Raw genomic sequence first — 18566 nt, 5'->3', positions numbered from 1 at the left:
CTCGATTATGCTATGATTTTGTGTCATTGTCATTGGGGAGGCTGCTAGCATAGGCTACATACCTGATGTAGATGGCGCAACCACAGACAAGTTGGCTAGCCAGTCGAAAACCTTGCATTTCTCTGTCTGCACATAATGCGCTTTTGAAAGATGCTTTGACAGATTGCTTGTGTTTCCGCCCTTACATGCAAACATCTTGTTGCACTTTTGACAACGAGCATTGTCTGCATCAACTCTCGTGAAGTGTAACTACACTTTTGAACGTTTTGTTCTCTCTGCCATTTTCATTATTGTATTAAGCGGGAGTTTTCGTCTGTTGTGCATGTGCGCTGTGCTCACTGTTGTGTGTGTGACCGACAGCCTTCGCGGACTCCGCGCACGAGAGATCTCACTTCTGAATTGCGAATAATAAAAAACAGACCAACCTCTTAATATGATCGCAAATTAGAAATGGTTGTGAGATAAAATGTGCAGTATAACATTATTAAGAAATGATAAACTGTAAATATATTTTCTTAATTTCTCCAGTACCGAAACCAGAACCGATAGCGTCAGAGCTTATCGATACTACAGCCTTTCATAATTTAGCACCGGGCCATTTTAATACTGGATTTCGGTGCCCATCCCTAACGTTTTCAGAACCACAGATAAGCCGGATCATTGCTTGCGAATGCTTTAGGGCAGAATGAAGCCAAGTGACCGTGAGTGCTACAAATAGCACAAGCCAAACTTTTTTGGACGCCAAAATGACAAGGTCAATTTGTCAATTGTTAGATCTGTCGAAACTTTTTACTCACAAAATCACACATTGTCAGTAAAATGGTATTTTTTTGTTATTGTACATACATCTGTATATGCATTAACCGGCTTCATGTAACTAATTTTTTTTTTTTTAAACCTGATCAAGTTCAGGAATGTGTCATATATTAACAATAACTGATTATTGCCGTTTTTTTCTGCATTTGTTTTCAGTCTCTTTTCATTTTACTATTACTTTGAGTAAGCGTCCAATCAAAATAATTTTCAATAATATTCTTATTTTCCAACATATAAAACACAAATCTGGTGGCATTTCACAGCAACACTAGTTTATTAGTTAACTAACTACACATTTACTTAATGTGAATCTAACACAGCTCACAGTGACACAGAACAATGCTTTCTCATATGAGTTACTAGATTACTTGATCGGTGTAATCGTTCGGCTTCTCTCCAGTGTGAACTCGCTCGTGTGATTTCTGGTGTGCAGACCGAGTAAAACTCTTGTCACAATGTGAGCACTTGTACGGTTTTTCTCCAGTATGAATCCTTTGATGCAGTTTCAGTTCACCAGCTCTAATAAAGCTCTTCCCACAGTCAATGCACACATAATCTCTCACTTCATTGTGTGTTTTCTGGTGCAGTTTAAAACTGTACAGCCTTGAAAAACTCTTTCCACAGAGAGAACACACATAAGGCTTCTCATCTGAATGAACTTTTAGGTGTGATTTTAGATTTGATGATGAAACAAAATCTTTATCACACTGATCACAGTAAAATGGCTTTTCTCCGGAGTGACGGAGCAGATGAACACTGAGAGTTGATGATTGAGAAAAACTCTTTCCACACTGAGTGCATGTATACGGTTTCTCTCCTGTGTGAATTCTCATGTGTGTGTTAAGGTGTCCTTTATGTATGAAACTCTTTCCACACTGCGTGCATGTATACGGTTTCTCTCCAGAGTGAACGCGCAGATGAACACTGAGACCTGAGGTATGTCTGAAACTCTTTCCACACTGAGTGCATGTATACGGTTTCTCTCCAGAGTGAACGCGCAGATGAACACTGAGACCTGATGTATTTCTGAAACTCTTTCCACATTGATTGCATGTATATAGTTTCTGTCCAGTGTGAATTCTCATGTGTGTGTTAAGGTGTCCTTTCTCTGTGAAAATCATTCCACACTGAGTGCAGGTGTACGTCTTTTCGGCTTTTATTCTTTGAATTGTAAAGTTACGATGATCCTCCTCCTCTTCAATCAGTTCTTGTCTTTGCTCTTTCACTCTCACCTGGTCTAAAATACACAGAAATACAGTCAGAATCAGTTCAAGTGAACCCTTCTTTAATAGCAGAAAGCAACATGACATCATGACTTTTGCGTAAACATACACGCCACTTTCAAGTCAAGTGGCGTGTTATCTCCACGCATTTTGAGCTATCCGTGTGTATGCGTACATGTCTACGCCATTAACGTCCGCGTCATTCCGCGTGTCTGTACACGCCGTCAAATGTCCGAGCGAAACGAAGCAAACTGTACATCTACATCTGGGGAGCTATCTTTTTCTTTGCTAGGATGGTAAGGGAACAGTCATGACTGCCATTAACCCCAGTGACGGTTAGGTTTAGGGACGGGGTTGAGGTAAGTCATATATTTATATAACGTTAAGTCAACGGCGTTCATAAACACGCTGAAAAGCAGTTATGCGTCTTGATAGCACGCCAAAAATGGAAACACGAATTGGCGTGTCATACACACGCTACTTCATGAGATCAGTCTGACAAGTGTGACTATTTTTTTTACGACCACTTAGCCTGCTTGGATCATGACCTCAATTTTTTTTGTGTGTTCACATACCCAATGCCATAAAAGTCACCAAGTTTCGTAACATTACGATGAAGCTGTGATTTAAAAAATTTAAAAACAGAAAATTTAGAGCACCTGAGGGTTAATTCACATACCAAGGCATCAACAATGAAGAATCAAGAATGGACACTAACCTATTTGTTCCTCAGTATCTTCATGTTTTATTCTGGGTGGTTCTGGATCACTCATGTCTTCAATCTCCTCTTTAATAAACTCCATCTTTAACAGTCACACAGATTTCAGCTGCTACTCCAGGAGTTTGTCCTTCTCTTGTAGGATGATGGAAATATTCCCAGGATTTATTGGTGAATTGTTGTGGGAGGGGCTTCACTGCAGGTGTGAACTGTGATCACTGTTTTTATCTAATCTGCATTTAAAAAGTACAGGAACATCATGTTTAATTGAGCAGCTGAAAAACCGCTTGTCTCTATAAGTTCCCTGTTTTCAGCTCATTCATTATGGTGATTAGGGCTGCACGATATTGGTAAAAAATGGCATTGCAGTATTTTATTTTTCTGCGATATATATTGCGATATAAAAACAATTTCTCCAGATTACTTGAATAGCTCTATTTGGAAAGAATAAATCATTCTAGAATGACAGGTGGTTTTGTTATGGAGTAAATCCACATAGAATCTAATATTAATAGAACATTAACTTTAATAAATGGAACCTTATTGTAAAGTGTTTCCGGTTTATGTTTCTTTTCGTTTGTGTTGGATAGATCAGTTGTTTTAACCACTCATTAAAGTGAATCAGTTCAAGTGAGTTATTAGTTCGCGAATCGGACGTGTCGTTAATAGACCACGGCACACGTTGTGTGATTATCCGGGTAGGTTAGGACATTGAACAAGATTTGTGTCAACACAGAAATCATTTCATCACTGGATAGATTTTATTTTTTTTTAATTGAAAGTGTGGTTTGTCACCTGAATGTGTGGAACGCTTTTCAGAGAAGATAAGGCTACGTTATTTTAGCACAATTCACAACCAGTGGTAGAGCAGAAGAAAAAAAAAACTTTGGTCTTCTGACCTTTTATCTTCTGAGCTTTTTCATGTATTCTCAAATATATTTAGTGGACTCAATTCATTAATACGCGCGAGGGAGGGAGAGAGAACAAGACAGTTTGAAGACGGTGAGAGTGCGGTTGTTCGGGACTTTCACTCTCTCAGATAAACGTGCAAAATGTAATAAGCGTATTCTTCCCTTTTATATTATATACAGTGTTAAGATATAAGCTTTATGGTAAATGTGGTCCACTAATATCAGTGTTCACGCATCAAGCCAAGTTTAATTGTTTTACAATGTCCCCATGGTTGTAGTCTATTACTTTGTCACGTGTATTCCTGGTTAATCAGTCCCTCCAGGATTTCGCGGGCCTTTTTTGTGATTGTTGCGGCCTAAAATGCCTGATGTTGCGGCCGCTTTTTTAAAAAGTTGCGATAAAAGTTGCGATGTTCTTCTGCATGTTTTTATAGGTTAAAACGGCAAAGATAGATAGATTTTTAACTTAAAATGCCCATATTACGCTTTTTGGCTTTCCCCTTTCCTTTATTGTGTTGTTATATTTTTTTGTGCATGTTATAGCCTAGGTTTACTAAGAGAGAAAAGTCCAAAGTCCACCCCAAAGGGACTTATTAAGTCCCACAGAAAACACTGTTCATCATCTGCATCTGCTCTATTGTAGTCCAGAATTGACTTAAGAGACAAAGTCACACACTTTGTAACACACGAACAAGCTAACTAACCATTAGTAACCATAAAAGGCAAAACAAACGATTTGAAGACACAGCAAAACCTAACAAACTAAGTTTCTTTTTTTTTTTTTAAACAAGATCTGCACCTGCAAAAAAGTCAATGTGCAGAACCTCACAAACATTAAGCAGCATTTATGTTGAAAGATGCCAATACTAATAAAGTGCAAAATACAGTTTTAGGAATAGCCACTAAAGTGAAAAACCAAATGTTTGATAATGTATTTTAATATAGCTAATATAATATAATATAGCCGCATATCCAATAAAGCTTAATTTTTTTTTGTCAGACAACAGAATTTTCTGAATTGAGAGAGTTCGGGAACTGGGTGAACTTATGCACTGTGATAGTGAGTAGCCTATTACAAGTGATAAACACAAGAAAAGAAAGGAAAATAAAATGGTCAAACTAAATTCTTTAAATATAAAACAAAAGAGAAGCAGATAAGTGATGAGTCCGTGGAAACAACACTGCTCATTCGCGTCTGTCAGCTGCCGTGCACTCCCATACTGAAAAGATTATGAGCGCGCCTCCCGCGAGCGCATAATGAGCGCCTGCCGTGCGCCTAATCGCCTATTTGAAATAACGACCTCAAGCGCGCAAAAGACGCGATACGTGAACTAATCAAGAGACCCCCTTGATATCGCTTCTGCGCACGGCACCTTCTCAGCAAGCAGGGCGCCATTGCCAATAATTGAATTGAAATGATAAAAAATAGAAAACCTTCGCGGGACAGAGGATTTTTTTTAACTGCTCGTGCCGCCCCCCATGTGACATGAAGAGATGCCGCCCCGGGCGACTGCCCGGTTCGCCCGTGCCTAGAACCGCTACTGGCCGTGCTGCTCCTCTACTGCAGCCGTTCACTGAACAGGGACGCAGAGAGACGTGTGACGGCAGGGAGAAAGCAAACCTCGCGCTCGCAGGATTGTGCTGGCAACATTTGGTTACTGGGGTTTGTCCAAAAAGCCGCTAGTTTTGTCTCTAGTCGCTTTTTTATATCACTAAATATAGCGACAAAGACTAAGTTGGCAACATTGGCCTTTTCTGTTATTTTTGTAGGTAGCCTAAATGTGAGACGTTGCAACTTGGCAGTCCACATCTGCTGCGTCTTCTGAACAAAACAAGTGAGTTTGCTGACGTATGACGACGCTTTGCAGGAGACCGCGGCGCGATGATTCGTCAAAGTTGCAGAAAAGTTGCGGTGTTTTTTCAAAATTGCAAGGCGCACTGAATTCACGTGGATTTGTTGAAGTTGCGTTAATAGTTGCGATCGCGACATCGCAAAATCCTGGAGGGACTGGTTAATAATACAACTTTTGGGTATGTCTTTTCAGAATCACCTCAACCACCTACTGCAAAAAGGCCAGTAAGCACCTGTCCAGGACTCAAACTATTGTGAAAGAGGTGAAGGTCCTCTTTTTTAAAATGGACAGGGACTTTGAGGAGAGGGAGCATGTTCGTTTGGCAGAGCAGAGGGAATATGAGGAGCAACTGAGGAGGGAGGCAAGTCTTGCAAGGGAAGATGAACTGGCAAGGCAGATGTTCGATGCTGCGCGAGCTACAAGAGACCCAAACCCGTTTTTTTTTTTTGGGGGGGGGGGGGTGAACTCCTATGCCACATGCCAGCTCCGGCACCCACATATTATTATGTGCCCGCACGCCACACCCGCTTCAATATCCCAAGCACATCAGAAGAAACAGAAAACAGCACATTCACACTGTTGTCATCCTCTTCGTTTCTACAGCTGGATTAGGAACATTCCTTGACAATTATGCTCTCCCACCCCCTGAAACATTTTTTGATCAGGCTCTTGCAAAACTTCTGTGATGTTCCAGTTAGGCAAGGTTAGGTTCCAGTTAGCCTTCTCTTCAATGTTGCAGTGACTTTGTGAACCAGTGTACAAACAGTAGACAGCCCCACACCAAAAAGAGCATACCACCACAAAACAATAGCCAATCTACGTCGTGGTTCAAGAGGCTTTCTCCAGTTAGTAGGCTTGCGTCTCAGGCCTAGCTCAACAAGTTGCAGAACAAACTCAAACGTGTCCCATGACATTCGAAAGAGCAGGCGCCACTGATCTTCGTTGAAGTTTTCAAGGATGTTAGACCAAAAGACAGCCCCTTGAGGTCTTTGTACCATCCACAGTCTTCTCTTCGAAACACCCATGTGCATGAGCTGTGTACTTAAAGAACTGTAGCTTTTAGCATCCGATGGCGTCTCCGTGCTTTACATTTCGCTACTTCATTTTGTTTCCTACTCTCTGCCAATTTTTCTTCCAGCGTATTCCTTATCGAAATAACACGTTGAAAATAAGTCATAATCGAAAAAAGAATAGTAATTTGACCACAAAACATGTTGTACATAAACAACAAAGATTGGACAACATCTAATTCGAGATCAGCTGCCATGTTGTTCAAAAAGATGCAAACACTTCTGCTCTTCGATGCATTCCTTACACGTCACATCCTGACGCCACAAGTCTTTACGGGATTTTTACTGGATGTGTGGACAGCATTATTACAAAAAGAACACGGTTTTATAAGAGCTTTTTCCTAGCCACAGTGAGACTCTTGGCCAAACAAAATGAACTACTGTCTCTGGGGTCTGTGAAAATATAGCTGTGCTTTACCTGTGCATTTTATTTATTTATTTATTTAAATTATAACCTAACTGTGCACTACAATATATTATATGAGACCAGGATGTCTCTGGGGGCCTGGGCAATATGTAGTATTAAACATACTTTTTGCAATTTTTACAAATGCAAAATTATATGTTTTTGTATATTTTATTTACAATGTATAAGTTCTATGTCTTTTTAAACTTGATTTGACTCTGAGGAATATCAGCACAAGAGTTCCTGTGTGTAAACACAAATGGCAAATTAATTTCTTTAAGTCTTGAAGATCTGCTTATCAAATATTACATTTTTGATGTACCAAAGGTTAGTTCCCTTTCGTAGTCACTTCGAGTTACGTCAGAAGTGACGGAGATTGGGGGTTTCGCATAGAAAGCCAATCCTCTTCGAGTATTTAAAAACGAGCCAATGGCATGGAATGCCTTGGGGCTGCGGAAATTTGCATAGCGTACTCCGCCCTACTCCGTGAGTATAAAAGGAGGAAGTGAACGCAACCGCAGTATGTTTTCGCTTCGGAGCCAAGAGAACCTCTTCACTCCTGAAAGCCATTCTCACTGTTTCAAGACTCTTCGAGAACGAGCGTCCTCTTCAGTGTTGGTGTGATGGCGGTACCCAGCGAGATTCTGCATCGCCTGCGATCTGAGCAGTGGTCTGCCAGACTTTGCACTTCTCCCTGGTAGCCTCAGCGCTGAAAGAGTGAATTTCCTCCTCTCATTGAAAGAGCTGCACGCGGCACGTCTTTTTAAAGATGGTTCGCCCGTGTTCTTCTGGGTGTGGTAGATTTTTATCGTCATCTGATGGTCACGAGCGCTGCTTTGTGTGCCTGGGCATTCAGCATGCAGCAGCAGCATTCGTGGATGACTCATGTTCTTTCTGTGGGAACATGACCATCTCTTCACTGAGGTCGAGACTCAATGATCTCACTAGAGTGAGAGCCCCGGTCCCCCCTACTCGATCGGCTTCCTTCACGGAAGGGGGCCGGTCGACCCGGGGACCCGGTAGCTTAAGCGTGACGGTGTGGGATAAAGCCCCGACGATTCCTCGGGCCACACCTCCCGCCTCAGTGCGAGAGCCAGCGAGCGTTAGCTCGATTCAGTCGGCTGCCTCCTCGGCGGCGCCGGCTGCTTCGGGCAGCGCTCCAGATGATGATGTAATGTCTATCACAGCATCACTAGGCGGGCTAGAGTCCTCGGGAGATGAGGATGCGGCTGCGTTGCCTCCTTCCGGGGTGCCAGCGTTGTCCGCATCGGATCCCGAGCTGACGGCCATGCTGTCTCGAGCTGCTGGGAGTATCGGGCTAGAATCGAAACCTCCATCCTGCCCCGATCTCACGGATGGATAATTGGTATTTGGACAAAGCTGCCGCCGCAAGGCCACGGCCAACTCCAATACCTTTTTTTCCCGAGCTGCATGCGGAGTTATCGCGCTCTTGGGGGTCTTCTCGGTCCACCCGAGAGCGCGATCTCTCCCCCGCCTTTCCCTCCCTCGATGGTGGGGCCGCCCGTGGGTACACTGGGATGCCCCCGGTGGAGCGCTCTGTCGTGATGCAGCTGTGTCCACAGAGCGCCTCCCCCTGTGGTCCTCCTAAGCACCCATCCAAAGCCTGTTGGTTCTCGTCTGCTATGGCGGCGCGTTCCTATAGAGCGGCGGGACAGGCGGCCTCCGCTTTGCACACCCTGAGCACTTTGCAGGTCTTCCAAGCGAAGATGCTCAGAGACATGCACGAGGGCGGGACTGATCCGACGGCATTTAAAGATTTGCGGTCCGCCACTGACCTTGCTCTCCGGGCAACGAAAGTGGCCGCTCGCGCCGTTGGTCAGGTGATGGCCACCAGTGTGGTCCAGGAGCGTCATCTTTGGCTCAACCTGGCAGACTTTAGGAGCCGAGCGGACTCGCCATGTCCGCGCAGCTCACGAGCGAGCGCGCGCACTCACTGCTGACTTGTCTTCGACAGTTCGAGGGCAAGAGCGCGGTTCCACTGAAACTATTTCAGATGGCTCCTGGGGCATATGGCATCCGTGGCCGCGGTGACGCCGCTCGGTTTGCTTCATATGAGACCGCTTCAGCTGTGGCTTCGCGATCGAGTCCCGAGGTGGGCATGGCATCGCGGTTCGCTCCGAGTTCCAGTGACTCCAGCGTGCCGCCGAACCTTCTTCCCGTGGTCGAACCTCAGCTTCTTACGGACCGGCGTCCCTATCCAGCGAGTTTCCAGGCATCTCGTTGTCTCCACGGATGCATCTACCACGGGTTGGGGTGCCATGTGCAATGGGCATGCAGCCGCCGGTTCCTGGACAGGAGCCCAGCGCCTCATGCACATCAATTGCCTCGAGCTGCTGGCAGTACGGCTCGCCCTACACCGCTTCAGAGCGTTGATCTCGGGCCAGCACGTGCTTGTCCGTTCAGACAACACTACGGCAGTAGCGTACATCAACCACCAGGGGGGTCTACGCTCACGCCGGTTGTCGCAGCTCGCCCGCCACCTCATGATATGGAGTCAGAAGCACCTGAGGTCCCTTTGTGCAGTATACATTCCTGAAGACCGGAACCTGGCAGCCGACGAGCTGTCACGGGTCCGTCCCATCTCCAGCGAATGGCGATTCCATCCCCAGTCGGTCCAGCTGATTTGGGACCAGTTCGGGGAGGCACAGATAGATCTGTTCGCATCTCGGGACTCGTCCCACTGCGCCCAGTTTTATTCCCTGGCCGGGGGTACGCTCGGCTCAGATGCGCTGGCGCACAGCTGGCCACGGGGCCCACGCAAGTATGCGTTTCCCCCAGTGAGCCTCCTTGCACGGGTGTTGTGCAAGATCAAGGAGGACGAGGAGCAGGTCTTGCTGGTAGCCCCCTACTGGCCCACCAAGACGTGGTTCTCCGAACTCATGCTCTTCGCGACAGCACCTCCTTGGCCTATTCCTCTGAGACAGGACCTACTCTCTCAGAGACGGGGCACTCTGTGGCACCCTCGTCCCGATCTTTGGAGGCTGCACGTGTGGCTCCTGGACGGGACGAGGCAGGTTTGAGTTCACTGCCACCTGCGGTGGCGGCAACCATCACTTCCACAAGAGCGTCGTCCACGAGACACCTTTATGCGTTGAAGTGGAACCTCTTCGTCAATTGGTGGTGTTCTCGCGGAGAAGACCCCCGGAGGTGTTCGATCGAGGTCGTGCTTTCCTTCCTGCAAGAAGGGTTGGAGCGCAGGCTGTCGCCCTCCACCCTTAAGGTTTACGTCGCGGCCATTGCCGCTTCTCATGAAGCAGTGGAAGGTAAGTCCTTAGGGAAGCACGACCTGATCATCAGGTTCCTGAGGGGAGCGAGGAGGCTGCATCCGCCTCGTCCTCCCCTCGTACCCTCTTGGGACCTCTCGGTAGTTTTAAGTGCTCTGCAGAGGCATCCCTTTGAGCCTTTGCAATCGGTAGAGTTAAAGTTTCGGTCCATGAAGACAGCACTCCTGGTTGCATTGGCCTCCATCAAGAGGGTGGGGGACCTGCACGCATTCTCCGTTGACGAAGCGTGCCTGGAGTTCGGGCCGGCTTACTCTCACGTGATCCTGAGACCCCGGCCTGGATATGTGCCCAAGGTTCCCACCACTCCCTTCCGGGACCAGGTGGTGAACCTGCAAGCGCTGCCCCTGGAGGAGGCAGACCCAGCCTTGGCACTGCTCTGTCCGGTACGTGCTCTTCGCACCTATGTCGACAGAACGCAGTGTTTCAGGACCTCAGACCAGCTCTTTGTCTTTTATGGGGGGAGCCAGAAGGGAAGGGCTCTCTCAAAGCAACAGCTGTCCCACTGGATAGTGGACGCTATTGCTTTGTCTTACCAGCAGCAAGGCCGTCCGTGCCCCCTTGGTGTGACGGCCCATTCCACTCGGAGTGTAGCCTCCTCTTGGGCTCTAGCGCACGACGCCTCGCTAACAGACATCTGCAGAGCTGCAGGCTGGGCGACACCCAACACCTTCGCCAGATTCTATAATCTGCGAATTGAGCCAGTGTCCTCTCACGTTCTCATTTCGGCCAGTTCTGGACCTGCTCAGGTGTCTTCGCTTGCTCGCCACTCCACTCCCCGGACTGGATAAGTGCGATATTTCCTCAGTTCTTCCATTGAAGTCTTGAGTCCTCCAGCACCGACGATGCTGGCTAGGTGCCTCCATGCGTACGGTTCCCCATGGTAACCGTCTCATGTGTATTATCCACTGCAAGCCTCTCTGAGCATGTGTCTTCCCTTGGCAAGCCATCTGCCACCCCTGGAGTTGAATTCTTAGCAGCCACCTGCGGTTGGTGCTCCAGTGTCTCCATATGCGTTCCTACGTGGCCATATGTGTATTTCTAAGTCCTCCCTTCGGTAGGCATCTGGTAACATGTCCCTCCCGGGATATGTTTCCCAGTGTACCTTGGTAATCCTGTGTCAAAGTAGAATCCCAAAAAAAAAAAAAAAAAAAAAAAGAGAGGAGGGGTCCAGACTTTCGCAGGGCACTGGAAGACAGCTTGAAGATGGCGTGATGGCACAGACCCCCAATCTCCGTCACTTCTGACGTAACTTGAAGTGACTACGAAAGGGAACGTCTCGGTTACGTATGTAACCCTCGTTCCCTGAGTAGGGAACGGAGACGTTACGTCTCCCTGCCACTTCTGCTGTATCGCTGGGTAGATGCCGAGTTCAGTCTTGGCTCCTCAGCGAAGACATACTGCGGTTGCGTTCACTTCCTCCTATTATACTCACGGAGTAGGGCGGAGTACGCTATGCAAATTTCCGCAGCCCCAAGGCATTGCATGCCATTGGCTCGTTTTTAAATACTCGAAGAGGATTGGCTTTCTATGCGAAACCCCCAATCTCCGTCACTTCTGACGTAACGTCTCCGTTCCCTACTCAGGGAACGAGGGTTACATACGTAACCGAGACGTTTTGTGATCCTCTAGTTAAAGGTACAATATGTAGGATTTTTCACCACCAGGGGTCGCCAACCTTTATATAATAACAAACAAAGGTGTATATTTATAACGCAAAGCATTAAGCAGAATTATGGATCTTGTCTTCAAGCTGATGGATCTTGTATGGATGAGTGAATACACTTATGTTTTCATCATGACTGTGGTGTGAAGCACGGCGCGATTGCTAATGAGAGACAGATACAAACGACAAATTCGAGTATTGTGAATATAAAGGATTATATTTAGAGATGCACCAATTGAACGGCTGGTGATCGGAATCGGCCGATTTTCACGTGATCGGCCATGATCGGCGATCGGCCGGTCAGTCTGACATATGCGATTTTATGCCGGTCAAATGCACTTGGGCGCCGCATGATTAATGTAGCGCATCAGTCTCACACGTGCAAAGAGTGCACATGGAACGCACGTAGTAAACCTCGTGAATTAACGGCCGTTTCACACTGCAAGCGGAAGGAGCGCTTTTTTTTTTGGCGTGCATGTTAATCCACACCGGTAGCCGGAGCAGCGCGTGAGCGTCGAGCAGGACCGTCACGTGAGCATGTTAGTCACTGAGTGCATTCACACCGGGAGCCAGAGGTGCGCGTTAGCGTCGAGCAGGAGCGAAACGCGGTTTTCGGCTTCCAGTGTAGTTTTTGCTGCGCTCAAAGCAACTATGTATCACACGAAATATGTTCTGAGGATACTATTTTGCAAATCGCAATTACGTTAAATGCCAACATATAAGCAGTGCTATTACATTGGTCCTTAACCTAATACTATTGCAGTGCAATTACGTTTGTCCTGAACATAATACATCCGAAGCAGGTTTCTTTACTATTTATGCATAATCGTGGCATTAAATTTTTGACTCTATTGCTTTCAACTGTCTTATCAATTAAGTTCATTCGCATTTATTAATATAATAGGCCAACGTTACTCATAACAGTTAAATGTTAACATTTCGCTCTGTTCGTGCGTTTGGAGGATTAACGTTAGCCTGCGTGGTGTTAAAAAGGAATGCACTTTTAACCTTAAAGATGTATTGTTTAACCATTTTGTAGTATTTAGTGTATTTACACAAAAAGCATTTTCTCCAATAAAACACAACATACTGATACAATCACGAAAGACATACATTTTCTTAGCTAGATGTAAACCAAATCCTAGAATCCATTCATTGTTTGCAAGAAACAGATCCAAATTTAGCCTTTTATCCAGTGATCTTCATCTTCATATCTCAGCAGCGACAGCAAACATCAAATCCGCGCTGGTGATGAATTCAAATTCAAAAAATGCGCCTTCAAGAAGCGTTACGACATGTTTTACGGCAGTGATATCAAACGCTCATTGGCTCTCACCTGCTTCGTCACAGATTGCGACATGCCGTGTTTCAGTCGGTGTAGTACGTTTGAAATGGAGAAGAGTGCGCACCTTCAGAGAGCGAACCGAAATCAGATTAACATTTTCATGGATTAATATTAATAACTTTAATTCTGATCTGTACCTCATACACAACTACTATAATACTGCCAGAGGACTGCGATGTGAACGACTTTTGGTAACGTTAACGTTACCGGTTTTGACATTTTCACAATAAATTATTGTGAAATGTACTTGTCTGTCTGTTATGTTTTTTCCTTTATAATTGTGTTATCCTACGTAGTTTTAAGGAATGGTTATGGCTAGGTTTAGGGGTAGGGATGGGATTAGTGGCCTCTTGAATTACAAAATATATTGTAATGCTAAAACTCATTTACCTACACATCTCTGTCCATTATGTTTTAGTGCTATCCTATATATATTCTGTATAAAATGAATATGTTTAGGTTTTGGGACTGAGTAGGATTAAGGGATCTTGTTACATTTATCTTTAAAAGTGAAAGTATACAGATATTGTTATGATATGAAATATACGTAAATAGTTAACGTTTAAAAGCTGTAAAGCTGTAGCTGTAAAAACGTAATAACGTTACGTTTAAATGTTGCAAATACGTCCATATTATACGTTTTAGCAACGTACGTTTTATATCTTTGAAAATAACGTATTAATACCTACGTATTAACAATGAGACATTAGGTTAAGGACCAACGTAATAGCACTGCTTATATGTTGGCGTGTAACGTAATTGCGATTTGCAAAATAGTTTCCTCAGAACGTATTTCGTGTGATACAGGGTTGGCTCAAAGTGAATTTTGTGAATTTTGATGGACAAAATACATGTGATTTCATCCAAAAATGTCCATGTCTGGTGTGTTTTAGCAAGAACTGAAGTAGGCAAGACTATGTCAGAAAAGGAAATGAAGATTTTAAAATATTTATAGAAAATGTACCCATTTAAGCATGTTTTTATTGATTCCCAATAGTTTCCCTGCACATGCTCCACTTGTCCTGTTTAGCCTGGCTGGACATGTGTCAGATGAGAGAAGAACTGTTTGAGAAATATAACTTGAGTTGCCAATGATGTACAAATGATTGCAATAGGTCTGTATGTGAGAGAGAGAAATAAGGCTATGTTTATTTTAAATAAAATGCTATTGAATTTAAATGCTAAATCATTATTTTTTTTGGTTATTGGATGTGAAAAGGAAATGGTTCTTCCTTAACACTGCACTTTAGAAGCGGCTCAGCACTGAGCTCCTTCAGCGGCTCTACACTGAGCTCCTCCCGAGTGACCGAGCTTCTCACCCTATCTCTAAGGGATCGCCCAGCCACCCTGAGGAGAAAGCTCATTTCGGCCGCCTGTATCCGGGATCTTGTCCTTTCGGTCATGACCCAAAGCTCATGACCATAGGTGAGAGTAGGAGTAGACTGACCGGTAAATCCAGAGCTTTGCCTTGCGGCTCAGCTCCTTCTTCACCACAACAGACCTGTACATCGACCACATTACTGCAGAAGCTGCACCAATCTCTCTGTCAATCTCCCGTTCCATCCTTCCCTCACTCGTGAACAAAACCCCAAGATACTTAAACTCCTCCACTTGAGGAAGGATCTCTCCAACAACCTGAAGTGGGCAAGCCACCCTTTTCTGACTGAGGACCATGGGCTCGGATTTGGCAGTGCTTATTTTCATCCCAGCCGCTTCACACTCGGCTGCAAACCATCCCAGTGCATGCTGAAGATCTGAAGGGACCAACACGACAACATCATCCGCAAAGAGCAGAGACGAAATCGCGTGGTCCCCAAATCGGACACCCTCCGGCCCCTGCTTGCACCTAGAAATTGTGTCCATAAAAATTATGAACAGAACCGGCGACAAAGGGCAGCCCTGCCGGTATCCAACATGCACCAGGAAGAAGTCTGACTCCTGCTTCGGTCATGCAGGGACCGGAGAGCCCTTGGGGTTGGGACCCCATACTCCCGGAGATAAAAACATATCTCCACTTCATCTCCACTGTTAAGCGGATGCACCTTTAGAGAGAAATGCACGTTTACGGATTAAATAATTAGAAGTTACCGGTATAACTTTTGATTCGAATTTTGTTCATTTTAAATAGGACATTTCAAGCTTTAGTCTACATGGGTGATATTTTGTTTTAGTTCTCGCGCTCCAGTTCACAGAAATCATGAAACCGAGCCTGATTGTTTTTTATTTTATTTGACAAAAGCACAACGTTTTCTTGTTATTGTGAGTTAAGTTTGCACAAATAAGTTTGCACACGGAGCCCGCGCTGTGTGAACAAAAGCCGTAATCTTGAGAAAGAAATTGAGCTCATAAGCAAACTATAGACGCTGCTGAGACATGTCACGTGTCTTTGCGGGTTGTGTGTGAACGCACTCTCTGATCTCTCAAATACTGAGTCAACTCAGCAACAGGAGCTGCTTGTACCAAAGAAACACGGGAAAAAAGAGAGAGTGACAAACGCCCAGCAACAAGTGCCTCCACTACACAAAGCAGCTTTTGATAACACAAGCATAAATGCTATAAAATATGCAAAAGATTGTTTTTTTAGTTTTATACAAGTTATATTTTACTTTTAAGATGGCAATTTACAATAATTTATTTTGACTATATAAATAACTATTTTCTACATTTTTTAAAATATTTTTTAATATTTAATAAGCATTAAAAGCTATCTGTGTGTTTCCTTACTTTAGAATCTCAAAGATAGAATTATGCACTCTTTCGTTAGAAATATTAATAATAATAAATATGTAAAAATGTAAAATAATTGTTCAATAATCGTATTCGAGGTAACTTGTTCGATTAATCGTGATTATGATTTTAGCCAAAATCGTCCAGCCCTATAACATCGTATAAATTAGAGGTCACGGTGATGTATCGGTACAGATCGTTTATTGTTGGAACTATTGTTATCGGCAAAAAAAAACACACAGATAGCTTTTTCCGGCTTGCATCCATTTCTGGAGCGGCTGAGAAGAAGTCAGTCATTACACAGTACGAGAATGCGCTGAGAAGAGGCGGAATAACAAACTGGCTGAGTTGTTTATGTTAAACGTATGAGGCTGCAGAGAGAACACGCAGCACAGAGAGCACTGACACTTCAGATCCACATTTAAAACACAGACAATGGTATGAATACAGAACACTAAAGTATGCCATGTCATTATGAAGTAATTCATTTGTTGACAAGGTGCTGCATTAGCAGAGAAAGAAAAGAAGTTTGCCGTCGAGTCTGAGAGGACAAACATGAGAAGTGGCTACCTCAAGAGATTAAAGCAATATGACAAAAACATGCAGACATGACCCAAATGTTAAATGTCACAATTGTTACCATCTGGTTGCATTAGTTTATATCTAGCTGGTCACTTTTATGCATTCATGAGCCGGCAAAGTTTAATATTTTAAGTTAGTGAGATGATTGCTTTCTCAACATCGAGGTTCATGTAGCCGACAGAAACAGTCTAAATTTCATTTCTTTTTTTTAATCACTACAATACTTGTTATTTTGATTAGATCATCATGAAGTGTTCTAAAACAGAAGAAAATAAAGTGAGAGACTATACATGTAACATAGGTATTATTTGTTCTAGCCTTTGCAGATATTTAAATATGACCTTCTTCTTTAAGCATGACTCATAGTCATTGTTTGTTAATTTCAACACTTACTAATACATTTTAAATTGATTTTAAATTTGTATTTGATCTTTTATTACCTTAGTTAATGTACTATGAACTAATATGAATGATCAACGTACAATAGTACTGCTCAAATATTATTACATGCAGTAAAAAACATATTGCATAAAGCATACAGTTCACGAAAGCTAGCCATTAGGCTACATCCTTAATAACAAATGGCACTTTAAAAGTGTTACCTATGAAAGTGACATACTAGGGCTATGTTTCTAGGTTATAGCTAAAGAGACGTACACATTTACGTATAGCCTAATACTTTAATGTTTAAATTATTTTCTGTAGAATTCGTTCAGTAGAACTTCTCATTCATGTATTTATTTCATTTAGAACATTTCAGCTCAGTTTTATTTTTAATACAAGTCCAGTAGCCTATCCATTAAAAAAATATTGATGAATAACCAGTTATCGCCATGTACGGTCAAACCAAAATATCAGTAAAATCCACTATCGGTCGACCTCTAGTATAAATGTTAAAATATTGGAGCTCGATCTCATGAAAGTTAATATCTATACCACGAATTTCAATTCACGTGCGATTTAAACGCCAATTTCGCCAAAAATATTTTTTGCGTGCTTTCGCGTGCATATGACGTGCACTTTATGGTGTGTAACTGAACTAACACTTTGCTGCATTAACTTTTAATTAAATAATTATATTTAATTTATACCGTGCAGACTATTTGCAGTGTTATTTTACATTTGATTATGCAATGTCTGAATACAGTTCTGTTGTATTTATCTCTGCTTGTAATTTGTTTATTACATTCTATGCAGATTTAGGCCTACTTCTTTACAAAATCACAAAGTAACTTTTTCCTAATATCGTACAGCCCTAGAGACAATAAACACACACACACACACACACGTTCAGATTCAATGTCTTTCAGCCTGAAGGATGCATTAGAAAATACACAGTATTACCATCCTCACTAACAATAAATGCAATTAACATAATACACAGGTCTGAAATGAGGTAATACATATGGCTAAAACAAGATTTTTTGCTTTCAGATTTTTTAACATCAAAATGAAAGCAAAACCCATTTAAAGGAAATGTCCACAGACTTAATCCACCAAAATTATATGTGGAGATTTTTTTTTTTATAAACGCATAGCCTAACCTTATTCCAGTTTTATGGCACTTCTATAAACTCAAAACTTAACGAGGCTTCAGCAAAGTGAGGATTCATTTTGCAGCTTTATTGTAATTTTGGCTCGTATAATCAGGGTCGATCACCAGTAAACACAACAGTAGAGAGAACTCGTAATCCATAAAGTCAGGCAGCAAACTTACATCACGAAGACAATAAACATTCCAAGAGTAATCCAGAGGAAGACAAAACCACAGGAAGAAACGCTCAGATGTTCACCAGAGCAACATCCCAATGAGGATCTTCTTCTTCTTTAGGAGTATATGGCGGTTGGCAAACAAGCTAAAACTTACATTTACCGCCACCAAGTGGAAAGGAGTGTGAAGCGTCAACAGAGTTAAGCAAATTATATATATATATATATATATATATA

At 43.3% G+C, this 18566-nt stretch overlaps 1 protein-coding gene across 3 annotated transcripts; it reads right to left on the bottom strand.

Moving 5' to 3' along the window:
• Positions 1–962: 962 nt before the first annotated feature.
• Positions 963–18444, bottom strand: LOC120466785 (uncharacterized). 3 transcript variants are annotated; one of them, XM_089120902.1, is made up of 4 exons: positions 18337–18444; positions 2758–2990; positions 1832–2053; positions 963–1747 (listed from the first exon to the last, which is right to left on the bottom strand). In XM_089120902.1, the coding sequence occupies exons 2-4, from the start codon at positions 2840–2842 to the stop codon at positions 1176–1178; spliced, it is 879 nt and encodes a 292-aa protein (XP_088977028.1). In that variant the 5' UTR covers positions 2843–2990; positions 18337–18444; the 3' UTR covers positions 963–1175. The 3 variants fall into 3 exon arrangements, with proteins under 3 accessions (XP_088977028.1, XP_088977029.1, XP_039511345.2); XM_039655411.2 differs by having other exon boundaries at positions 974–2053; XM_089120903.1 differs by lacking the exon at positions 2758–2990 and having other exon boundaries at positions 970–2053; positions 18337–18434.
• Between the last annotated feature and the right edge of the window lie 122 nt (positions 18445–18566).

The sequence above is a fragment of the Pimephales promelas genome, chromosome 16 (assembly GCF_988280905.1).
Source record: "Pimephales promelas chromosome 16, fPimPro1.hap1.1, whole genome shotgun sequence".
Taxonomy (NCBI): Eukaryota; Metazoa; Chordata; class Actinopteri; order Cypriniformes; family Leuciscidae; genus Pimephales; species Pimephales promelas.
Note: the sequence above shows the minus strand (reverse complement) of the source record. Positions and strands in the feature narration are given on the sequence as shown.